This window comes from Schistocerca serialis, unplaced genomic scaffold, assembly GCF_023864345.2.
Source record: "Schistocerca serialis cubense isolate TAMUIC-IGC-003099 unplaced genomic scaffold, iqSchSeri2.2 HiC_scaffold_1362, whole genome shotgun sequence".
Classification (NCBI taxonomy): Eukaryota; Metazoa; Arthropoda; class Insecta; order Orthoptera; family Acrididae; genus Schistocerca; species Schistocerca serialis.
The window spans coordinates 31,640,871-31,659,795 of NW_026047583.1; the positions used below are offsets into that span (position 1 = coordinate 31,640,871).

The 18,925-nt window shown below is 44.1% G+C and overlaps 1 protein-coding gene across 1 annotated transcript in view; it reads right to left on the reverse strand.

Moving 5' to 3' along the window:
* The window catches only part of LOC126440371 (skin secretory protein xP2-like), a 54,557-nt gene extending 43,009 nt beyond the window's left edge, over positions 1-11,548 (reverse strand). Inside the window, exons 1-2 of the mRNA XM_050090659.1 lie at positions 11,531-11,548; positions 10,689-11,015 (exon numbers count right to left, since the gene is read on the reverse strand). Of these exons, the coding sequence (XP_049946616.1) occupies positions 10,689-11,015; positions 11,531-11,548 (345 nt within the window). The remainder of the gene's footprint in view (positions 1-10,688; positions 11,016-11,530) is intronic.
* Positions 11,549-18,925: the final 7,377 nt, after the last annotated feature.

Below are 18,925 nucleotides of genomic sequence, written 5' to 3' on the forward strand. Positions count from 1 at the left end.
TCCATTAATCCAACTTGATAAATGTGTCAGGCTGACAGCCACTACTCGTCAGCCAGACGTCATTCATAAATGAATCGTGCTTTCTTAAGATTCTTCCAAAGACTGTCATTTTACATCCTCTGAATGAATCCTATGTGGATGTGTCACAATGCGTCGTTCCGGATAGGTTGTACAACTGATCGTCGTGACAGATCGATATTATTGTAAGCAAACAACGTCAGAACTGTTGTCCTCATATTGCACGACCCTTATTTAGATACCAAGCAGCAATCATCGCCCCTATCTTCTTGCAAGTTACAACACTTTTCTGACGTTCTGACTTTCTGTGGGCAGCTTCGAGGCGAATAAACAAGTTCGGAGAAATACTGACATCAGCTACCAGGCCACTGATTTGTAACTCTGAGATTAACAGTCCCGAGGGAACAGCGAGCCGCTCAAAGCTAATCTCGGTTCTGTTGACGCCTCACTATTAAGAATGATGTTCCGTGGAGTAAGTGATAGGGTAGTGTTTCGGTAGCACGTATTTTAATTAGCAGCCGATAAAGCAAGATTGTATCGAAAGCTTTTCACGAATGGAAAAAAAGGACCCGTAAAATTATACAGAGGAACATCGAGAGCTGGAGCAGCCGTCTACCTAGATCTGGCGAGTAGGATTTGTTGAAGATCAGTTCTGTTGAAGAAAAAAAATATTGTTCAGAACGACCCAGGAGGTTAAATAAAGTTTTCTAATGGAAATAACAACCTAGTGACAAGATATTAAGCGACAACTGAAATAATTGTTTATGTGCTTCACTAATAAACTCAAAATCTCGAACTGACGTGAATTTTTATTTTAATTTGAAATGGCAACAAGAAACGTTGATGAACAGTAACAAAAGCAGCAGCCATTTAATTAGATCATATAATACCGTGTCAATGAATGAGACCCCAGCTTGGCGTCCGCCTCTGTAGCGTAGCGGTTGCGCTTCCACCTATCATGCAGGGGGCACGGGTTCGATTCCCTGCAGGGTACTGGGTGTTGTGTGTGTCCTTCATCATCATTGACCCTCAAGTCACCGAAGTGGCGTCAACTGAAAAGGACTTGCAATACGGCTGCCGAACTCCCCTGCATGGGGCCTCAAGGCCAACAACGCCATACGCTCATTTCCATTTTACCCCAGCTTGACTACAGTTTCCAATATTTGACGTGGAACGTAAAAGCAAGCTTCAAAGAAGCTAGGGGATGTCAGAGAAGGATTTCCGATTATGTCTTTAGTAATGCGAAGGACAGTAAAGAAACCTCTAGATAACACAAAACAGTTGTGGATCTATCGACAGTGAAAAGTGACAAAGTTCGAAATACCGAAGTGGATAAACATGAAGAAGAGAGACCCGCGAATGATCCTCAGAGCGCAAAGTAACAACTTGGAAAAGACAAACGTGATAGAGAGAGGAAAATAATATCGTGTTAAGAGGGGAAAAGACGGTTTTGCAGCTTGTCACTCTGTATAACATAGATATTAAAAGAAAAAAAGAAAAGAGTAGAGAGGAACAACAAGTGATGCCGAGTTTCGACCCGTCTTTAATAACGGAATCTTCGAGGAGCAATGAACTCGTTTCTGCTTTTACAAAATTTTTGCTTCAGCGCCTTTAGACTCTGTTCATATGGGTTCTACTCTTATACTCACATGACGGCAGCTGTTGCTAAAACTGATAAACTCCTTTTATAGGCTAGATGAGAGGCATAGATGCAAAGACCTCCCTCAAACAAAATAGCCGTGAACGTATAGAAACTCATCGGTAATCTTAAGTGAGATAAAGTGTTCCAAATTATGAAAAGATTATAAATCGTGTACAGACATAGCCATTGATATTACATATTTCCTTATAATTAAGAAATTCGTTCCTGAAAGTGTGGACCCGGAATCTGTCGGATAGATCCACATGGAATAGGCAAAATAATGTGAAAACCTGTACTTACTTGGGAATGGTTTATTAACAGGGGGTTGGATTTGCTCGTAATAGAGCTGCGATTCTGGTGGAATACTGGCATATAATGACTGATAGTCTCCAGTGGGATGTTACGCAACTCTTCGATCAGAACCTCTAACTACCGTAGTGACGATGGAGGCGGAAATGTGCTCCGGAGTCTGTCCTCCAATACCGCCCACAAGTGTTCGACAGTGTTCAAATCCAGGGACTGTGCTGGGCAGGGAAGACGCTGTAGTTCAGCTGCATGCTCCCCATTCCTGATTGTTGTCTCCTGGCTGTATGAATGCGTGCACTATCGCCCCGAAACATGGCATAATTGTTCGGGAACAACATTTGAATCATGAGGTGCACCCTATCACCTAAAATGTTCACATAATCATTGGCTGTAATACGGGCTTTGAGAGTAATGATGGGACCAGCAGAATACCATGATATGGCTGCCCACACCATCAAACTTCCACCTCCATGCTTAACTGTAGGAATCAAGAAATCAGGATTGCAAGCTTCTTTTAGCGTTCTCTAGACGTAAACCCGGCCCGATCGTTGGTTGTCGTCACTAATAGTTTCGGTACAGCAGTTCGTCCATGATTATTCGCTTTATGGAGTTCTCGGTGGACAGTGTCGATAGATACGGGGTCTCGAAGATGGCTGTTGAGCTCTGCAGTCATTTTAGCTGCCATAGTTTTGTGTTGTTTTGACACAATTCACGTTAGCGTGCGACGATCTCTGTCATTTAGTTTCGATTTGCGCCCATTATTACGTTTACACGATGCTGTATTTCCATGTTTTGTGTAGGCTGTCATGACTGTCGAAACAGTTGCTCTTGGAACATTCATAAGTTGGCTGTCTCGGTTACTGATGCTCCAGCAAATCGGGCCCCCACGATCTGCCCTCTCTGGAACTCTGTTAGGTCTTTTATTGCACGTCGACCTCGGTCTCTGAATGCTTATACGAAGTGTGCACTACTCGTAAACAACCTGCACCCATGCTAAGTCCGTACTGAATACGCACAGTCCAGCGCTACACGTGCCTCACGTTCCTTGTTGACCATCAAACAGAATCATCCCATTACTACCACTGTTCATATTATTTTGCCTATCGCCTGCACATCACAAAACGGCTGAAACAATACATGGTGCACAGTCGTAGTTGTAGGTTGGCTATCTAATAGCTTCCAGGAGAAACAAACATTTGATTTTCAATATTTCGTATAATTACTGACCGATTTTAAAATCCTATCATACTCGTGAAGAGGTGTAGTCTTGAGTTAAAGGTTTAACAGAATAAGTCAAATATTGAAGCTTCAAACTGTGCACTAGTCCTGCTGCAGCAAAACTCACGGTGCGCAGCCTGTGCAGATTCTTTTCCTCCAGTATTTGGGAATCAGAGCGCTTAGATACTTGCAACAAACCTTGCACAGTGTCATAGGTCATAGCTTTCCGAAAATTATTCACACTGTTACCCGCTCCCCCTCCCCCAAACCCAAAATAATAAAAGGAAAAAGTTTTTCGCTTAGTACATTTTTAGATATTCGTGCAGTAAAACTTGATCAGCAGGTATGACTTTCAATTTATTACTTCGATACTACGAGCATCTCTGTTTTGCAACACTTTTTTCAGACGGTGACATGTAGCTGTTTAGGTTTTTATGTTGGTAACGTCACGTAGCGCTCTGTATGAAAATTACTAGGTGTGCTGTGTGCAGTCTGTGGCTGATTGGCACTGTTGGAATATTAGCTATTGTAGTGTTGAGCAGTTGGATGTGAACAGCGCGCAGGGTTGCGCAGTTGGAGGTGAGCCGCCAACTGTGGTCGATGTGGGGAGAGATGGCAGAGTTTGAGAGCGGACGACCTGGACGTGTGTCCGTTAGAAAAACGAAATTTATAAGACTGGATGTCATGAACTGATATATATATTATGACTTTTGAACACTATTAAGGTAAATACATTGTTTGTTCTCTATCAAAATCTTTCATTTGCTAACTATGCCTGACAGTAGTTAGTGTCTTCCGTAGTTTGAATCTTTTATTTAGCTGGCAGTATTGGCGCACGCTGTATTGCAGTAGTTCGAGTAACGAAGATTTTTGTGAGGTAAGTGATTCATGAGAGGTAGAGGTTATTGTAAGTCAGAGCCATTCTTTTGTAGGGATAATTGAAAGTCAGATTGCGTTGTGCGAAAACTATTTTGCGTCAGTTTAGTGATGATCAGAATAAGTAAAGAAAGAAATATCTGAGTACGTTCAGTTTTGCTCAGCTGTTTGAAAATCAAATACCGTAAGGGGTTTACCAGCACAGTAAGTCATAAATTTTTCAAAGGGGACGTTTCAAACATATACCACTGAATTCTCCTCTAAAATAATATCACTGAACGACATATAGTTTACGTAATATCGCGCTATAAACGCTGAAAAGCGTGAAAAATTTGTGTTTCTTAAAACGGAGTTCAGTCCTTTAAAGAATCGGGGCTGGGGTCCTACTGTTCAACGACTAAGCAAGAAGGCAGTAACAAGCGCGTGAAGGACACTATGCAGATATTTCACTGACAGAGGGGACACGTTACTGCTAAGGTGTCCAGCACTGTGTTTCTGAACGTATCGCCAGTTACGACGAGGCGCTGTCGGCTAGAGTTCACACCACACGCTCGTGTTCAGCTGTTCAGGCTGCAACGTCCGGCGTCGAAACTGAGCGGAACACCAGCGCTGGAGAGCGCGAAGGAGGTCGCTGAGAGCGTGTCTGCAAACAGTTAACGTAAAAGAGTAGTGGGGAAAACTATAATGCTGAAACTACAGCAGTATTACAAAGGAACACAGGAGTATGCTGTTGACAGAACACGTAATGAGGTAGGGCGTAGTGCCTGCGAGGCTGTACTCTGGCGATGCTGTTACCTGTGCACAGACAGCAGCGCCACAAGAGTACAGCAGAATGCAGCAAGACCGGCAGAGGAGCCACGAATCATGGAGCAACCTGCGGATGGTCCTTAGTGTAAATAAATTTAACTAACGTATTGCGAACGATTAGGTGGAAAGACTCATTGCCGATCTCATTACTGGCGATAAATGACTCGACACAGTAACATCCGTAGAATCAGAACCAGTAACCGTTCGTAGTGGCATATGGTTTGGCAATTGATCCTAAATAACTAAAAGTGTGACGTCATCCACATGACTGCTTCAAGGAATCCGCTAAACTTCGGCAACACGACAAATCAGTCAAATCTAAAGGCCGTAAATTCAACGAAATACCTAGGAATTACAATTACGAACAACTTAAATTGGAAAGAACACATAGGAAATGCTGAGGGGAAGGCCAACCAAAGACTGCGATTTATTGGCAAGACACTTAGAAAATGTGACAGATCTACTAAGGAGACTGCCTACACTACGCTTGTCCGTTGTCTCTTAGAATACTGCTGCGCGGTATGGGATCCTTACCAAGAAGTACTGACGGAGTACATCGAAAAAATTCAAAGAAGGGCAGCACGTTTTGTATTATCGCGAAATAAGGGAGAGAGTGTCACTGATGTGATACAGCATTTGGGGTGAACATCATTAAAACAAAGGTTTTTCCGTTGCGGCGGAATCTTCTCACAAAATTCCATTCACCAACTTTCTCCTCCGAATGCGAAAATATTTTGTTGATACCGACGTACATACGACGAAACGATCACCATGATAAAATAAGAGAAATCAGATCTCGTACGAAATGAAATAGTTGTTCGTTCTCTCCGCGCGCTATACGAGATTGGAATAATAGAGAATTCTGAAGGTGGTTCGATGAACCCTCTGCCAGGCACTTAAATGTGATTTGCAGAGTATCCATGTAGATGTAGATGTAACTGGTTGAATGGTTACATGGAACTAGTTGGAAGAAAATCAGGTACCAGGCTCAGATTCATTGCAAGAGGAAGACTTGCAGTTGACTCTCAACGTTAATAAGTGTGACGTATTGTGCGTAACTGTTCGACTGTAAGATGTAATGAAGAATAACAAGAAATGAGGTTAGTCACAAACTTAACATCAAATTTGGAGATCATAACGTACGCAAAATTAAGGTATTTAGTTGCCGTACAAGCAAATTCACCCAAGACGTACAAATAAAGGAAGGACATAAGAAGTAAACTGGCACAGGCAAGCGGGGTATTCCTGGCGAAGAGAAGTCCACTAGCGTTACCGTCGTCCTTAATCTGGCTAAGACATTTCTGAAAATGTACGTTTGGAGCACAGCATAGTGGGGAAGCCGGGAAAGAAGAGAATCGAACCGTTTGAGATGTGCTACTATGCAAGGATGTTTAAAATTAGGTGGGAAGATAAGGAATGAGGACGTTCTCGACAGACTCAGCGTAGATACGTAAAACACTGGCATGAAGAAGGAACAGCGTGGCAGCAGATGTGTTATCATGCAATGACTTGCATGCTACTAGAGGCAGCTGTAGTGTGTAAAAACTGTAAGGGGCGGCAGAGATTGCAATACATACAAAAATATCACTGTTCCAGAAACAACGAAAAAAGCATGCCACATTTAAACGAACGCAAAATCCGCAAGATAGGCGATCTTCTACTGAAGCTCGAAATTTAGCTTGGACTTCAATGCGAGATGCTTATAATACTTTCCACAACGAAACTTTGTCTCGAACCCTGGCAGAGAATCCAAAGAGAGTCTGGTCGTATATTAAGTATGCTAGCGGCAGGACACAATCAATGCCTTCTCTGCGCGATAGCAATGGAAATACTATCGATGCAGAGTTAGTAAGTACAGTCTTCTCAAACTCCTTCACAAACGAAGACGAAGTAAATATTCCAGAATTGGAATCAAGAACAGCTGCCAACTTGAGTAACTTAGAAGTCGGTGTTCTCGGAGCAGTGAAACAGTTTAAATCACTCAATAGAAGCAAGTCTTTCTGTCCAGATTATATACCAATTCGCTTCCTTTCAGAGTACGCTGAAGCAATAGCCCCGTACTTAACAGTCGTATACAACCGACCCATACCCAAAGATTGGCAAGTTGCACAGGTCACACCGGTATTCAAAAGAGGCAATAGGAGTATTCCACTAAATTATAGGCCCATGTCATTAATGTCGATATGAAGCAGGATTTTGGAACACATATTGTGTTTGTACATAAACAGTTACCTCGAAGAGAACTGTCTATTGATACATAGTCAACACGGATTTAGAAAACATCGTTCTTGTGAAACAAAACTAACTCCAGAATGAGATTTTCACTCTGCAGCGGAGTGTGAGCTGATATGAAACTTCCTGGCAGATCAAAACTGTGTGCCGGACCGACACTCGAACTCGGGACCTTTGACTAACTCCACTCACACGAAGGGTTCAGTGCTATCGACAAGGGATTTCAAATTGATTCTGTATTTCTAGATTTCCAAAAGGTTTTTCGCACCTTACCTCACAAGTGCCTTGTAATCAGATTCGGTGCTTATGGAATATCATCTCAGTTACGCAACTGGCTCTTCTGATTTCCTGTCACAGAGTTCGTAGTTCACAGGAATTGACGGAAAGTCATCGAGTAAAACAGAAGTGATTTCTGGCGCTCCCCAAGTCAGTGTTATAGGCCCTCTGCTGTTGCTGATATACACAGACGATTTAAGGACAATCTCAGCAGCGCTCATATATTGCACATCGTGTTGTCATTTACCGTCTAGTAAAGTCGTCAGAAGACCAAAAGTAATGCAAAATGATTTAGATAAGATATCTGTATGGTGCGAAAATTGGCAATTAACCCTAAATAATGAAAAGTGTCGTGTCATCCACATGAGTGCTAAAAGAAATTCATCGAACTTCAGTTATACAATAAATCAGTCAAATCCAAAGCCCGTAAATTCAACTAAATACCTAGGAATTAAAATTACGAACAAGTTAAATTCGAATGAAGGGAAGGCGAACCAGAGAATGCGTTTTATTGGCAAAACACTTAGGAGATGTGACAGATCTACTAAAGAGACTGCCTACATTATGCTTTTGCTTCCTCTTTTGGAGTACTGCTGCGCGGTGTGGGACCCTTATCAGATAGTACTGACGGAGTATATCGATAAAATTCAAAGAAGGGCAGCACGTTTTGTTCTATCGGGAAGAGTGCTTCGGACATGATACCGGATTTGGAATGGACAACGTTAAAACAGGCGTTTTTCTGTGCGACGGGATCTTTTCAGGAAATTGCAGTCACCAACTTTCTCCTCCGAACGCGAAAATATTTTGTTGACGCTGACCTACGTACGGAGAAATGATCATCATAACAAAGTAAGGGAAATCAGAGCTCGCACGGAAAGATGTACGCGTTCATTATTTCCGCGCTCTGTTAGAGATTGGAATAATAGATAATTAGTGTGGAGGTAGTTCGATGATCCCTCTGCCAGGCACTTAAGTGTGATTTGCAGAGTAGCCATGTTCATGTAGGTGTAGATGAGCAATCAAAGAAGTGTGTTGTAAGTGGTACTCTGAGGTGAAAAGATTGGCTCAAGAGAGAAATTCAGGGAGGGCTGGAAAAAAAATATTTGGGGAACCAGTCAATCTAGAAAAATAGCCGAGAGCGTCATACTTAGAACGACAAGAAAAAAAACTAGCTTTCGATAGTAAAACGGTAGATGGGGATTTATTGGGGAAATCGTAAGGAAATCAAATACTTCATCTATGAAGTTGGTTGGTTAGAATACACTTGGTCGGCTGATTCTTGGGTACTGGTAATAATTCTGGACCCCTTATCAGGTATTTCTATTAGAGGAGATATCTAAGATCTAGAGACGAGTGGCGTATTTCATCACAGGGTTTGTTTAATGCGTGCAGGAACTTCGCGGAGACGCTCACCACAGAGTATTAGCAGACGGTACGAAATGCATGTTCTTAAAATTATGAAAGCATTCCTTTCCGAAGAAGTCAGTCAACGCACTACTTTTTTTGGTAAGATTGTTCTGGGAGTACGATAAAATTTTCCACTATTTCCGTAGGCAGCCTTCATGAACTGGCAGTCTGATGAAGGCGGCGTGGCATTGTAGCCGAAACGATGGAAGTTTCATCATGTCACGAGACGGTCACATATGTAAAAGGATTTTGCTGAAATGGAAGCCTAGGCACAGATACTAAAATATTACTTCCGTCCAGAAAGGTTTCGTGAAATGGCCGCGACGGGAAACGCAGATAAATCATATCTCACGCGCTATTAACTGATGGAACAGGAAAGGAAGGCCATAATGGAAGTACCCTCATTCACATGCTGTCAGGAGGCTCGCGGACTGTGTATGCAAATGTGGTAGCTATGTAGTAATGAACCAATTATCACAAGAGAGAGAGGGACGCTTTATAGCATCTGTAGATTCAGAGAAAGCTTTTGACAATGTTCACTGCACTGCATACACTCTTTGAAATTTCATCAGGGATGAAATACAAAGAGTGATAGGTTGTTTGCAACCAGACCCCATCTGTAAGAGATGAAGGACGTGAAAGGGATGGTGTAGTTGAGAAGAGAGTGAGAAATGGGCTGTAGGTCATCGCCAGTATTTTTCAGTCTGTACATTGAGCAAAGTGTGAACGAGAAATTTGGAAGGACAATTGAAGTTCAGGGGAAATAAACAAAAATTTTGTGGTTTGCTGATGGCATTGTAATTCTGTCACACAACACTAGGAAACGTTGAGGAATAGCTGGACGGAATCGATGATGCCTGGGACGGACGCTAACGAAAGTAAAACGTGGGTAGTGCAAAGTGGTCAGATTAAATCAGGCTGTGCTAAGCGAATTAGCTCAGGAAATGAGACAGCGAAAGAAGTGGATGAGTTTTGCTATGTGGGTGGTAAGGTAACTGATGTTCGTCAAAGTAGAGGAGATGTAAAATGCAGAGTAGCGACAGCAAGAAAAGCATTTCTGCGAAGGCGAAATTTTTTAACTTCTAATACCAATTTAGTAATTATCTTCTGGAGGTGTTTGTCTCGAGCACATCCTTGCATGAAACAGAAAAGTGGACGAGAAGTAGGTGGAACGAAAAGAGAAGAGAAACTTTTGAAATTCTTGCTATAGAAGAAACAAAGGCGTTTCTCGTTGCCGCGGAACCATCTCACGAAATTTCAGTAACCAATTTTCTCCTCCGAATGCGAAAATATTTTGTTGGCGCCGACCTACACAGGGCGAAACGATTACCATGATAAAATAAGAGAAATCAGAGCTCGTACGGAAAGATATAGGTGTTTGTTCTTTCCGCGCGCTATGCGAGATTGGAATAGCAGAGAATTGTGAAGGTGGTTCGATGAAACCTCTGCCAGGCACTTAAATCTGATTTGCAGAGTGTCCATGTAGATGTAGATATAGATCGAACTAATGGGATGTTGCCAGATCAGATTGCGCAATGAAGAATTTGTGGCACGATCGGTTGATAGGATTTCAAGGAATTATACAAGTGTGTGAAGTAAAAATTGTGGAGGGGAAGGACGCCTCGAATACAGTAAACAAGTCGAGTGGGTGCAGGTCGAGGTCCTTATGCGCAGATGAAGAGGCTTGCACAGGACGGACAAGCGTGGCAGCTGCATCAAATGAGCCTCCGACCGAAGGCCACAGCAGCGGGAAGGGATGAAGGATGGCATCAAAGGTGTCGGAAGTAGCGCTAAACAGAACACACTTTGGTGGGTTGCGAAAGTACGACTTACATGTGACGCCGCGTCAGAGTCCGCCTGGAGTGTGTCCGCGCCTCTCGTGGGTGTAGGCAGCAGAGCACCGTACAGGGTCCATAGCAGGCGTGGCGGGCGGGCAACTGCTATGAAGCGGGCCGAGGGCTGCCGGCGGGGGCGGCGGCGACGGCGGCGGCGCCCGCAGCACCGCGGGGGCGTGTCCGGCCGCGCCCATTGGCCGCGCCGCCGCCCACCGGAGCTCCCCATTGGCTGCCGGGGCGGCGGGGGCGGCAGCGGCGCCCGGCGTCCGTCCCTCCCCTTCCCTCCCCGAGCCGAACCGTGCGGGAACAGGGAGGCTACCGACTGCCGGCTGCCGCGTGCGTCCTTGATGCGGCGATTCCCGGTTAACGTGTTGCCGTCGGTCCCTGAACGCACGCGTCTGCGGGCCGCGTTTGACCCTCGGAAGTTACCAGTTCGTGCACTACTGTTAAAAGTAATTTCCGTGTAGAGTATTCGCCCCGTATGGGGAGGCGCCCGCCCGGTTGGCCGTGCGGTCTATCGCACTGCTCTCCAGGCGGGAAGGAACGCCGGTCCCCGGCACGAATCCGCCCGGCGGATGGTTTTTAGGCGGTTTTCCATCTGCCTCGGCAAATGCGGGCTGGTTCCCCTTATTCCGCCTCAGCTACAATATGTCGGCGGTTGCTGCGCAAACAAGTTCTCCACATACGCGTAGACCACCATTACTCTACCACGCAAACATAGGGGTTACACTCGTGTGGTGTGAGACGTTCCCTGGGGAGTCCACCGGGGGCCGAACCGCACAATAACCCTTGGTTCGGTGTGGGGTGGCGGAGGGCTGAAGTGGACTACGGCAGTCGTCGTGGGGTTGCAGACCACTGCGGCTGCGGCGGGGACGGAGCCTCTCCGTCGTTTCTAGGTCTTCGGTTAACTTACCATAACATAACATAACATAGGGAGGCGAGGTGGTCCAGTATGCCGGTTTAAACTGTAAACCTGACCGCAGTCACTACCTTTACGTGAAGCACCCAAAACTGTATGTCGTAAACCGATATCTCAATCCTGCTTCTGGTTGCTCTCGTGAACACTCTAATATCCATTCTCGTTATGCGATTCTATCTCCCGAATTTCGATTTTCGCTCTCACGTTAAGTCACAAAGCCTTTTGCGAAACGTGTTTGCATCGTCAGTCTACGTTTTATTTTTAAAACTTTTCGCCTAATCTGGACGATGTGACTTTTTGTGCAGTGAAGGAGAAGTAGAAGTATTGGCTGAGCCCGAAGTTTTCTACCTCCTACACGTAACTGAATTGTGCTGATATAAGTCAACAATTGGTTTACGGAGGTCAAATTTGTAAGACAACTGACGACCGGAAAACCGATATTTCACCGGACTAACAAACATATTTCAAGCCTCAACATGTAAACACAACTGTGGAAAACTATTCCCGAAATGCGGTTTTCGGCTTCCGATGGTTGTGTCTTATGTAAAGGGAGTGTCTTATGGACTGAGAGCATATCCTTCCGACCGTTCGATGGGGACGCTAACACGTGGAGTGACGGCAAGTGCGATCGGAGTGCATCTGCGTTATTCTACGGAGATGCGCACTGCGATCAAAGTGCTATGCAGCAGCTTTAAATGTCAGTGTTGACTGAAAGCGGTTGTTGTCAGTACGGAAAATCTGCCGCACATCAAAACATGCTACAGTTGCGTGTGTGTGTGTGTGTGTGTGTGTGTGTGTGTGTGTGTGTGTTTTACCTGGCAAACCTAAAAAGATGAAATCGTATGGCACGGATGGCTGGAAGACCCCAAGGGGCTGCTTGAGCCGCTTTTCTGGGAAGGTCTTACCTCTCCCTCGAACACACTGACACAGAGTGTGAGAGTCGCTTGTTAAGGGGGGTAGGACGTCGAGAAGGAGAGGCACCACAGGACATTTTAATTTGCACTGTCTATACTTTTACAAATAAATTCATAAAACTTTGTCTGCATGACCAAGAAGGATTCAGGATTCACGCTCATAGCAGTGGAAGTTCAAAAACACGAAAAAAATAATATTTTTTAAATGTGAAATTTCATGATTTTTTTCACTTACTGTTGGCTGCATTTGTTGCTGTAGATACCCTTTTGTTCATAAGTAAGAGAGATTCTTCGATGAATTTTTCACAGCTTACAAACCATACTTACAGGTGTATGGAACTCTAGAGTTTATTTACTATGTGGAAAAATAAATGGGCTGTTACGTTTTAAACTTCGTGTTTAGAGAAAACTCGAATTTTATAGTTAATTATCTCAATTTTTACCACAGTTTTTAACAGATTTGGGAAATTGTAGAGTTTCATACACCTGAAAGTATGAAACTTCCTGGCAGATTAAAACTGTGTGCCCGACCGAGACTCGAACTCGGGACCTTTGCCTTTCGCGGGCAAGTGCTCTACCAGATTAAATCTGCCAGGAAGTTTCATATCAGCGCACACTCCGCTGCAGAGTGAAAATCTCATTCTGGAAACATCCCCCCGGCTGTGGCTAAGCCATGTCTCCGCAATATCCTTTCTTTCAGGAGTGCTAGTTCTGCAAGGTTCGCAGGAGAGCTTCTGTAAAGTTTGGAAGGTAGGAGACGAGGTACTGGCAGAAGTAAAGCTGTGAGTACCGGGCGTGAGTCGTGCTTCGGTAGCTCAGTTGGTAGAGCACTTGCCCGCGAAAGGCAAAGGTCCCGAGTTCGAGTCTCGGTCGGGCACACAGTTTTAATCTGCCAGAAGTTTCATATCAGCGCACACTCCGCTGCAGAGTGAAAATCTCAACCTGTAAGTATGGTTTGTATGCTGGGCAAAATTTATCGAAGAATCTCTCTTACTTATGAACAAAAGTGCACCTATAGCAACAAATGCAGCCAACAGTAAGTGAAAAAATCATGAAATTTCACATTTAAAAAATATTATTTTTTTCGTGTTTTTGAACTTCCACTGCTATGAGCGTGAATCCTGAATCCTTCCTGGTCATGCTGACAAAGTTTTATGAATTTATTTGCAAAAGTATAGACAGTGTAAATTAAAATGTCCTGTGGTGCCTCTCCTGCTCCAAGTCGGCCCGTTCACAACCTCGCTTCAAGATGTGCCGCCCACCGCCAGCCACAGTCCACCCCGCTCGACTAACACGGCAGCCGAGCCTAACGTCCCCGCCCGACGGCAGGATCAACGTAAGCAGTGTCGCCATGTCCTCACTTCACGAGACATTGCGAAGAGGTTTGGAATTCAATCCGGGACATGGGAGCAAAACCAGGAACTTCACGCCACTGCCCGCTCCTCCCCTTCACCAGAAACGCAAAGACTTTGCAGTCAACAGCGCAAAGCGCAGTAATTTATATCGGTCGCGCCATGCCTTGGCTTCACTTCGGTGATGCGTCGCGTACCGGCGTCGGCACCTAGCACCTAAACACGGTGGTAGCACCGTCGTTGTTTACGGCCGAGGAATGGGGAGGGGATGCGTAACTGTATACACCCTGGTACTCTTCTAAGTGGCGTGCTGCCATGCACTAGAGCAGGCTCATCCAAGAATTGCGCCCGGCGGGCGCACCCGCGCCCCGCGGGCACTAGACAGTGCAGTCGCTAGTGTCGGCATGGGAGACAGAGGGAAAGAGACAAAGAGAGAGAACTGCGGAGAGAGTGAGACCGCGCAGCACTGCTCTGCGCTGGACTGTCCCGCGGTCAGATCAAACGTAAACAAAATATTCTATTTTAGAAATATTTTATGTAAGGGATATAGTGTCTCATTCTTACTGTTAATAGTTACAAGTAAATATTTTTTTTTACTTCGTGCTACAGCTTTTTGTATCCCTTTTCAGAGTTTACAAATCTGAACCTTAGTTTGCTGTTTTGAACGTACATAATTATTTTAAATGACCAAGTTTGAAAACTTATTAAAAATAGAATTAAGGTTATAAAGTTCGTTAGTTCTGTCAACACTGTTAAAGAAGACAATTAACATTTGCCGGCCGCGGTGGTCTAGCGGTTCTGGCGCTGCAGTCCGGAACCGCGGGACTGCTACGGTCGCAGGTTCGAATCCTGCCTCGGGCATGGGTGTGTGTGATGTCCTTAGGTTAGTTAGGTTTAAGTAATTCTAAGCTCTAGGGGACTTATGACCTAAGATGTTGAGTCCCATAGTGCTCAGACCCATTTGAACCATTTTTTGAACAATTAACATTTTACACGTTTCTTTTTCGAGGAAACGATATTGTCTAGGTTTGGTACAATATTCCATGAGACTGCTAACCTCAAAGAATTAGTCAAATTTTTATCTCCAAGTAATGAATGGTTCTTAGTTTAAGCAAGCTTTAAAAGAGAGAAAAAGTGCTCACAAATATACGTGAAACCAAACATTGAGAGAACTTTGGCCGCGTGCTTGTGCAAAACAGGATATTTCACTCGTGGAAGACAGCTGTAAAAGTCACCCAAAGTTTTACTCATAAGAAAGCCGTCCTTCAGGCGGATATCACACTGCAGGTCAATCAGCTCTAGTTGAAGCACTTATGAGACGTCTCTGCCCGAAGGAAAAACGGGTCAACAAATATATAAAAGGCCGGTTGAAGGTCACTTATCTGTGTTTTCGAACTGTCCTTGTAATTCGCAAATGATTTGAACATAATCTGAAAAATCCACATCTTCTTTAACACTGTCTAGTGCAGTTAAGTGTCCACAACTCTTCTAGCGCAGCTATTTTTCCCACAAAATAAGTTTTTTTTTTATGCTTGAATCGTCTGCGCTAGATCAACAACACAGTGATCTTCGCCTTGGAGTGAAATGTTCAAAGTATTTAAATGACCACTAAGGTCACTCAAAAAAGACAAATTCGCCACCCACTTAGGATCACAAAGTAATTCTTCTGGAGGTCCTTTCATTTCCTAAAAGTTATTTATTACACCCCTCAAGGAGAAAAACCGATGAAGCACCTTTCCTCTGCTCAGCCATCTTACTTCGGTGTGATAGAGGATGTCCGGGTATTCATCTTCGATATCAGCCAGAAATTCGTTAAATTGGCGATGTCTGAGTCCATGCGATCGAAGATAATTAGCAGTTCTAAGAACTGTGTCCATAACATTTTTTATGTTGACAATCTTCGAACAAAGTGCCTCCTGGTGTATCAGACAATGGACTGTCGCGAATAAGGAACGGCCGATTTCAGCCACTTTTGACCTCACGTAACCCAGAAATCCAGTGTGTAACCCTCGTAGCGCAGGGGCTCCATCCCTTGTTGCACTGGTCAGGCGTTCCCATCTTAAACTCATTGAATCTAACACGTTTTGGACGGCTAGAAAAATATCCAAACCCGTGGTTGTGCCCTTTAATGGTATAAGGTCGAGGAATTCTTCCGTGACACGCAGATTGTCATCGACACTTCGAATGAACATGATGAGCTGAGGTATATCCGCAACGTCCGCGGACTCGTCAAGAGCGACAGAAGGTGAAGTGAAGTTTGCCGCTCTCTCCATTAATTGCTGCTCGATATCTAAGGCCATATCTTCGACTCGGTGAGCAACGGTGTGAGGCGAAAGAGCTATTTTTTCAAATTTTTCTGTAAGGTCTGCATGACAAATACAAGCCGCCGAGTCGACCAGGCAATTCTTGATGAGATTCCCAGCCGCAAAGGGTTTCCCTGCTTTCGCAATTCGCAGCGAGCATTTGTAACTTGCGCGCAAACTTGGCCCACCTGTTTCCTGCTCCTACCACGGCAAAAAAAAAAAAAAAAATACAATTAATTTTATACAATCCTGTTTTTTAAAACACTTTTTTAATTTTAACAATTAATTGTTTCATTCATTGAAATTCAAAAAAAGAACTAGCTAAAAAAGATTGGTTTTAGGTTCGTTTTCCCCAAGTTCCTCTGAAAAGCAGTCTTAGACGCTAGCAAGGACAGCGAAATGTGGTCGCAAAACAAATTTGTATCTACTGAAATATATGCGTTTTAATTAATTGGAAACATAGATCAAACTACAACATATGTTTTCCCATCCATAAAAACATAAATATACAAAAACAAAGAATGACTCTTAACGACACTTTGCTGCTAGAGAGAGCGTTTGTGACGGCTTTTCAGAAAGTAGCAAAAAATGACGCACATGAAACTTTTTCTTATGTCTGTGCGACGCGATTTAATGCAGCCCAAATATAAAAATTAACCGAAAAGAAATGTGCCTTGTTGCTGACAATCTGATATTCGATAACTGGCACATTGCTAAGTCACATATCAGATTATAAAATATAGTTTTATTTATCATCTTCACAAATAATAAAAAGTCATACGATAGGAAACGCTTACTTCGCTGTAATGCTGCTTGAAATTTTCTTTAAGTTCTTCAAGCTTTGACTGGGGTTCCTCTTGCGACAAATTTTCGAACTGATATTTGTGACAGGTATTAAAATGCCGTTCAATCGAGTCCTTTTTTAAATACATGAGGTTCCGATGACATACTAAACATTTGGCATGATTTTCGACACGCTGCGGTCGCAGGTTCGAATCCTGTTCCTCAGCCATGGATGTGTGTGATGTCCTTAGGTTAGTTAGGTTTAAGTAGTTCTAAGTTCTAGAGGACTGATGACCTCAGATGTTAAGTCCCATAGTGCTCAGAGCCATTTGAACCATTTCTTTTTTATTTTCGGCAGCAGTACAAAGGAAATTAATTTCCACTCGGGTTTAAGTAGTGCGGACGCGCCGTTCCTCTTTCTTTTTGTCTGCTGCTGTTGACCATCCATCTCGATCCACTGTAGCCTTACGTCTGTTGACTAACGGCTTTGTGTTTCTTTTGACTGCTGCTGGCGTGGCGGTCCGTCGTCCTTACGAAGCGTGGAGACAGTGGCAGGGCGGGGCGCGGGGGGCGGTCGGGCGGTCTGCACGGCCAGCTAAGCGACGCGGCTCGGCCACTGCGACAACAAACGAATTCGCCCGGGGCGGTGGCCGCGGGCGATCGCGGGCGTTGGCGCCCCAGGGGCACAGTTTGGACGAGCCTCCACTGGACGTTCTAACGTACCCACAACAGATAAAGCCTACGATCGTCTGTGTAAATGCACTCGGTAAGCACCGTGAGCCATCAGTAGTGGGAATCTAACCTGCATAACACTATGTGTCTGTTGTATGAGTGTCAGTTTCACTGTCATTTAAGCCCTCAACAGATCGTTACATGAAAAACTTAAAACTAACATCTGGATAAGCTATCTGACTGCGTATTTCAATAACAATTTACATGTGATACAGTATCTGGCTGCGCAACGGAATTTACTGGATTAGAGCACTGTCCCTTTTTTGGCCCTAATTTTGCACTCACCTCTTAATATGACTGCATTTTTCCAAGCGGTTTACAGCAATTCGCAGCAGCATGAGGCAGCAGCGGCTAAAGCTTATTGTTTAATAAGAATGAAATTAATAAAAAGTAGTTTGCTTTGATCCTGTTAACTACGAAATAATTTGTAAGAAGGGATTTCATAACAGCATATTTATGAATTAGATGTGGAGAATAATTGTTATTATTTGGGGGATAAGGAGGCTTCTTTAACCGACAATCAAAATACGGAATTATTGAAAATTCGGACTGCGAATCACGAGCCTAACGCTGCAATTGTGCTTTACCCTATGATTGCGAATTTTACCTTGAATTCCATCTTCAAGCGTATCGAAGCCATTTAAATCCCTCTCGGCCATATAAATGCAATCAGGCCTTGAGCGTGGCAGATCTGCCATCACCGACGTGAGGGCAGCGTGACACGTTTTCTGTCTCTCAGCTCTCGGCCAACACTACTGAAATTTTATTCTCGCGGACAGACCTCGTCTCACAACGGTTAGAATCGCGCTATCGTTTTTCGCCCTCAGATTGTTACTATCGATACTAAGTGCTTATTCATTTTCATAGAGAAACGAGGAATCTCACACAATGCAAATAATAGCCTTAAGTTGACTACATTGTTTTCGATACTCAGTGTAAATTCAATCAATGTAATGGAGAGTTCAGGCACACTCCTTATAACGTCTATACCTCCATTCTCTACTGAGAAAAACAAACATTGACCAGCGACTTGTCTGATTCTACACCCTGTCGCGTACTGATACAGCACAGTGGAAAGACAGACAGGAGGTTTGGGGTCAGTCTGCGATTTATGAGCGGTGGGCAGAAAATGTAGACAGATTCCCAGGGAAGGCAGGTTGATGACACGGATCAGCGCCAGACACTCTGTCACAGGGCACCTACGAGAGATGCGGATTCTGGGACACGCCAGCATGCTTGCAGCGCGAGACTCGTGAAATTCAGAGGTCTGATTAACACTATTTATATGCGGTCAGACAAAGTGCT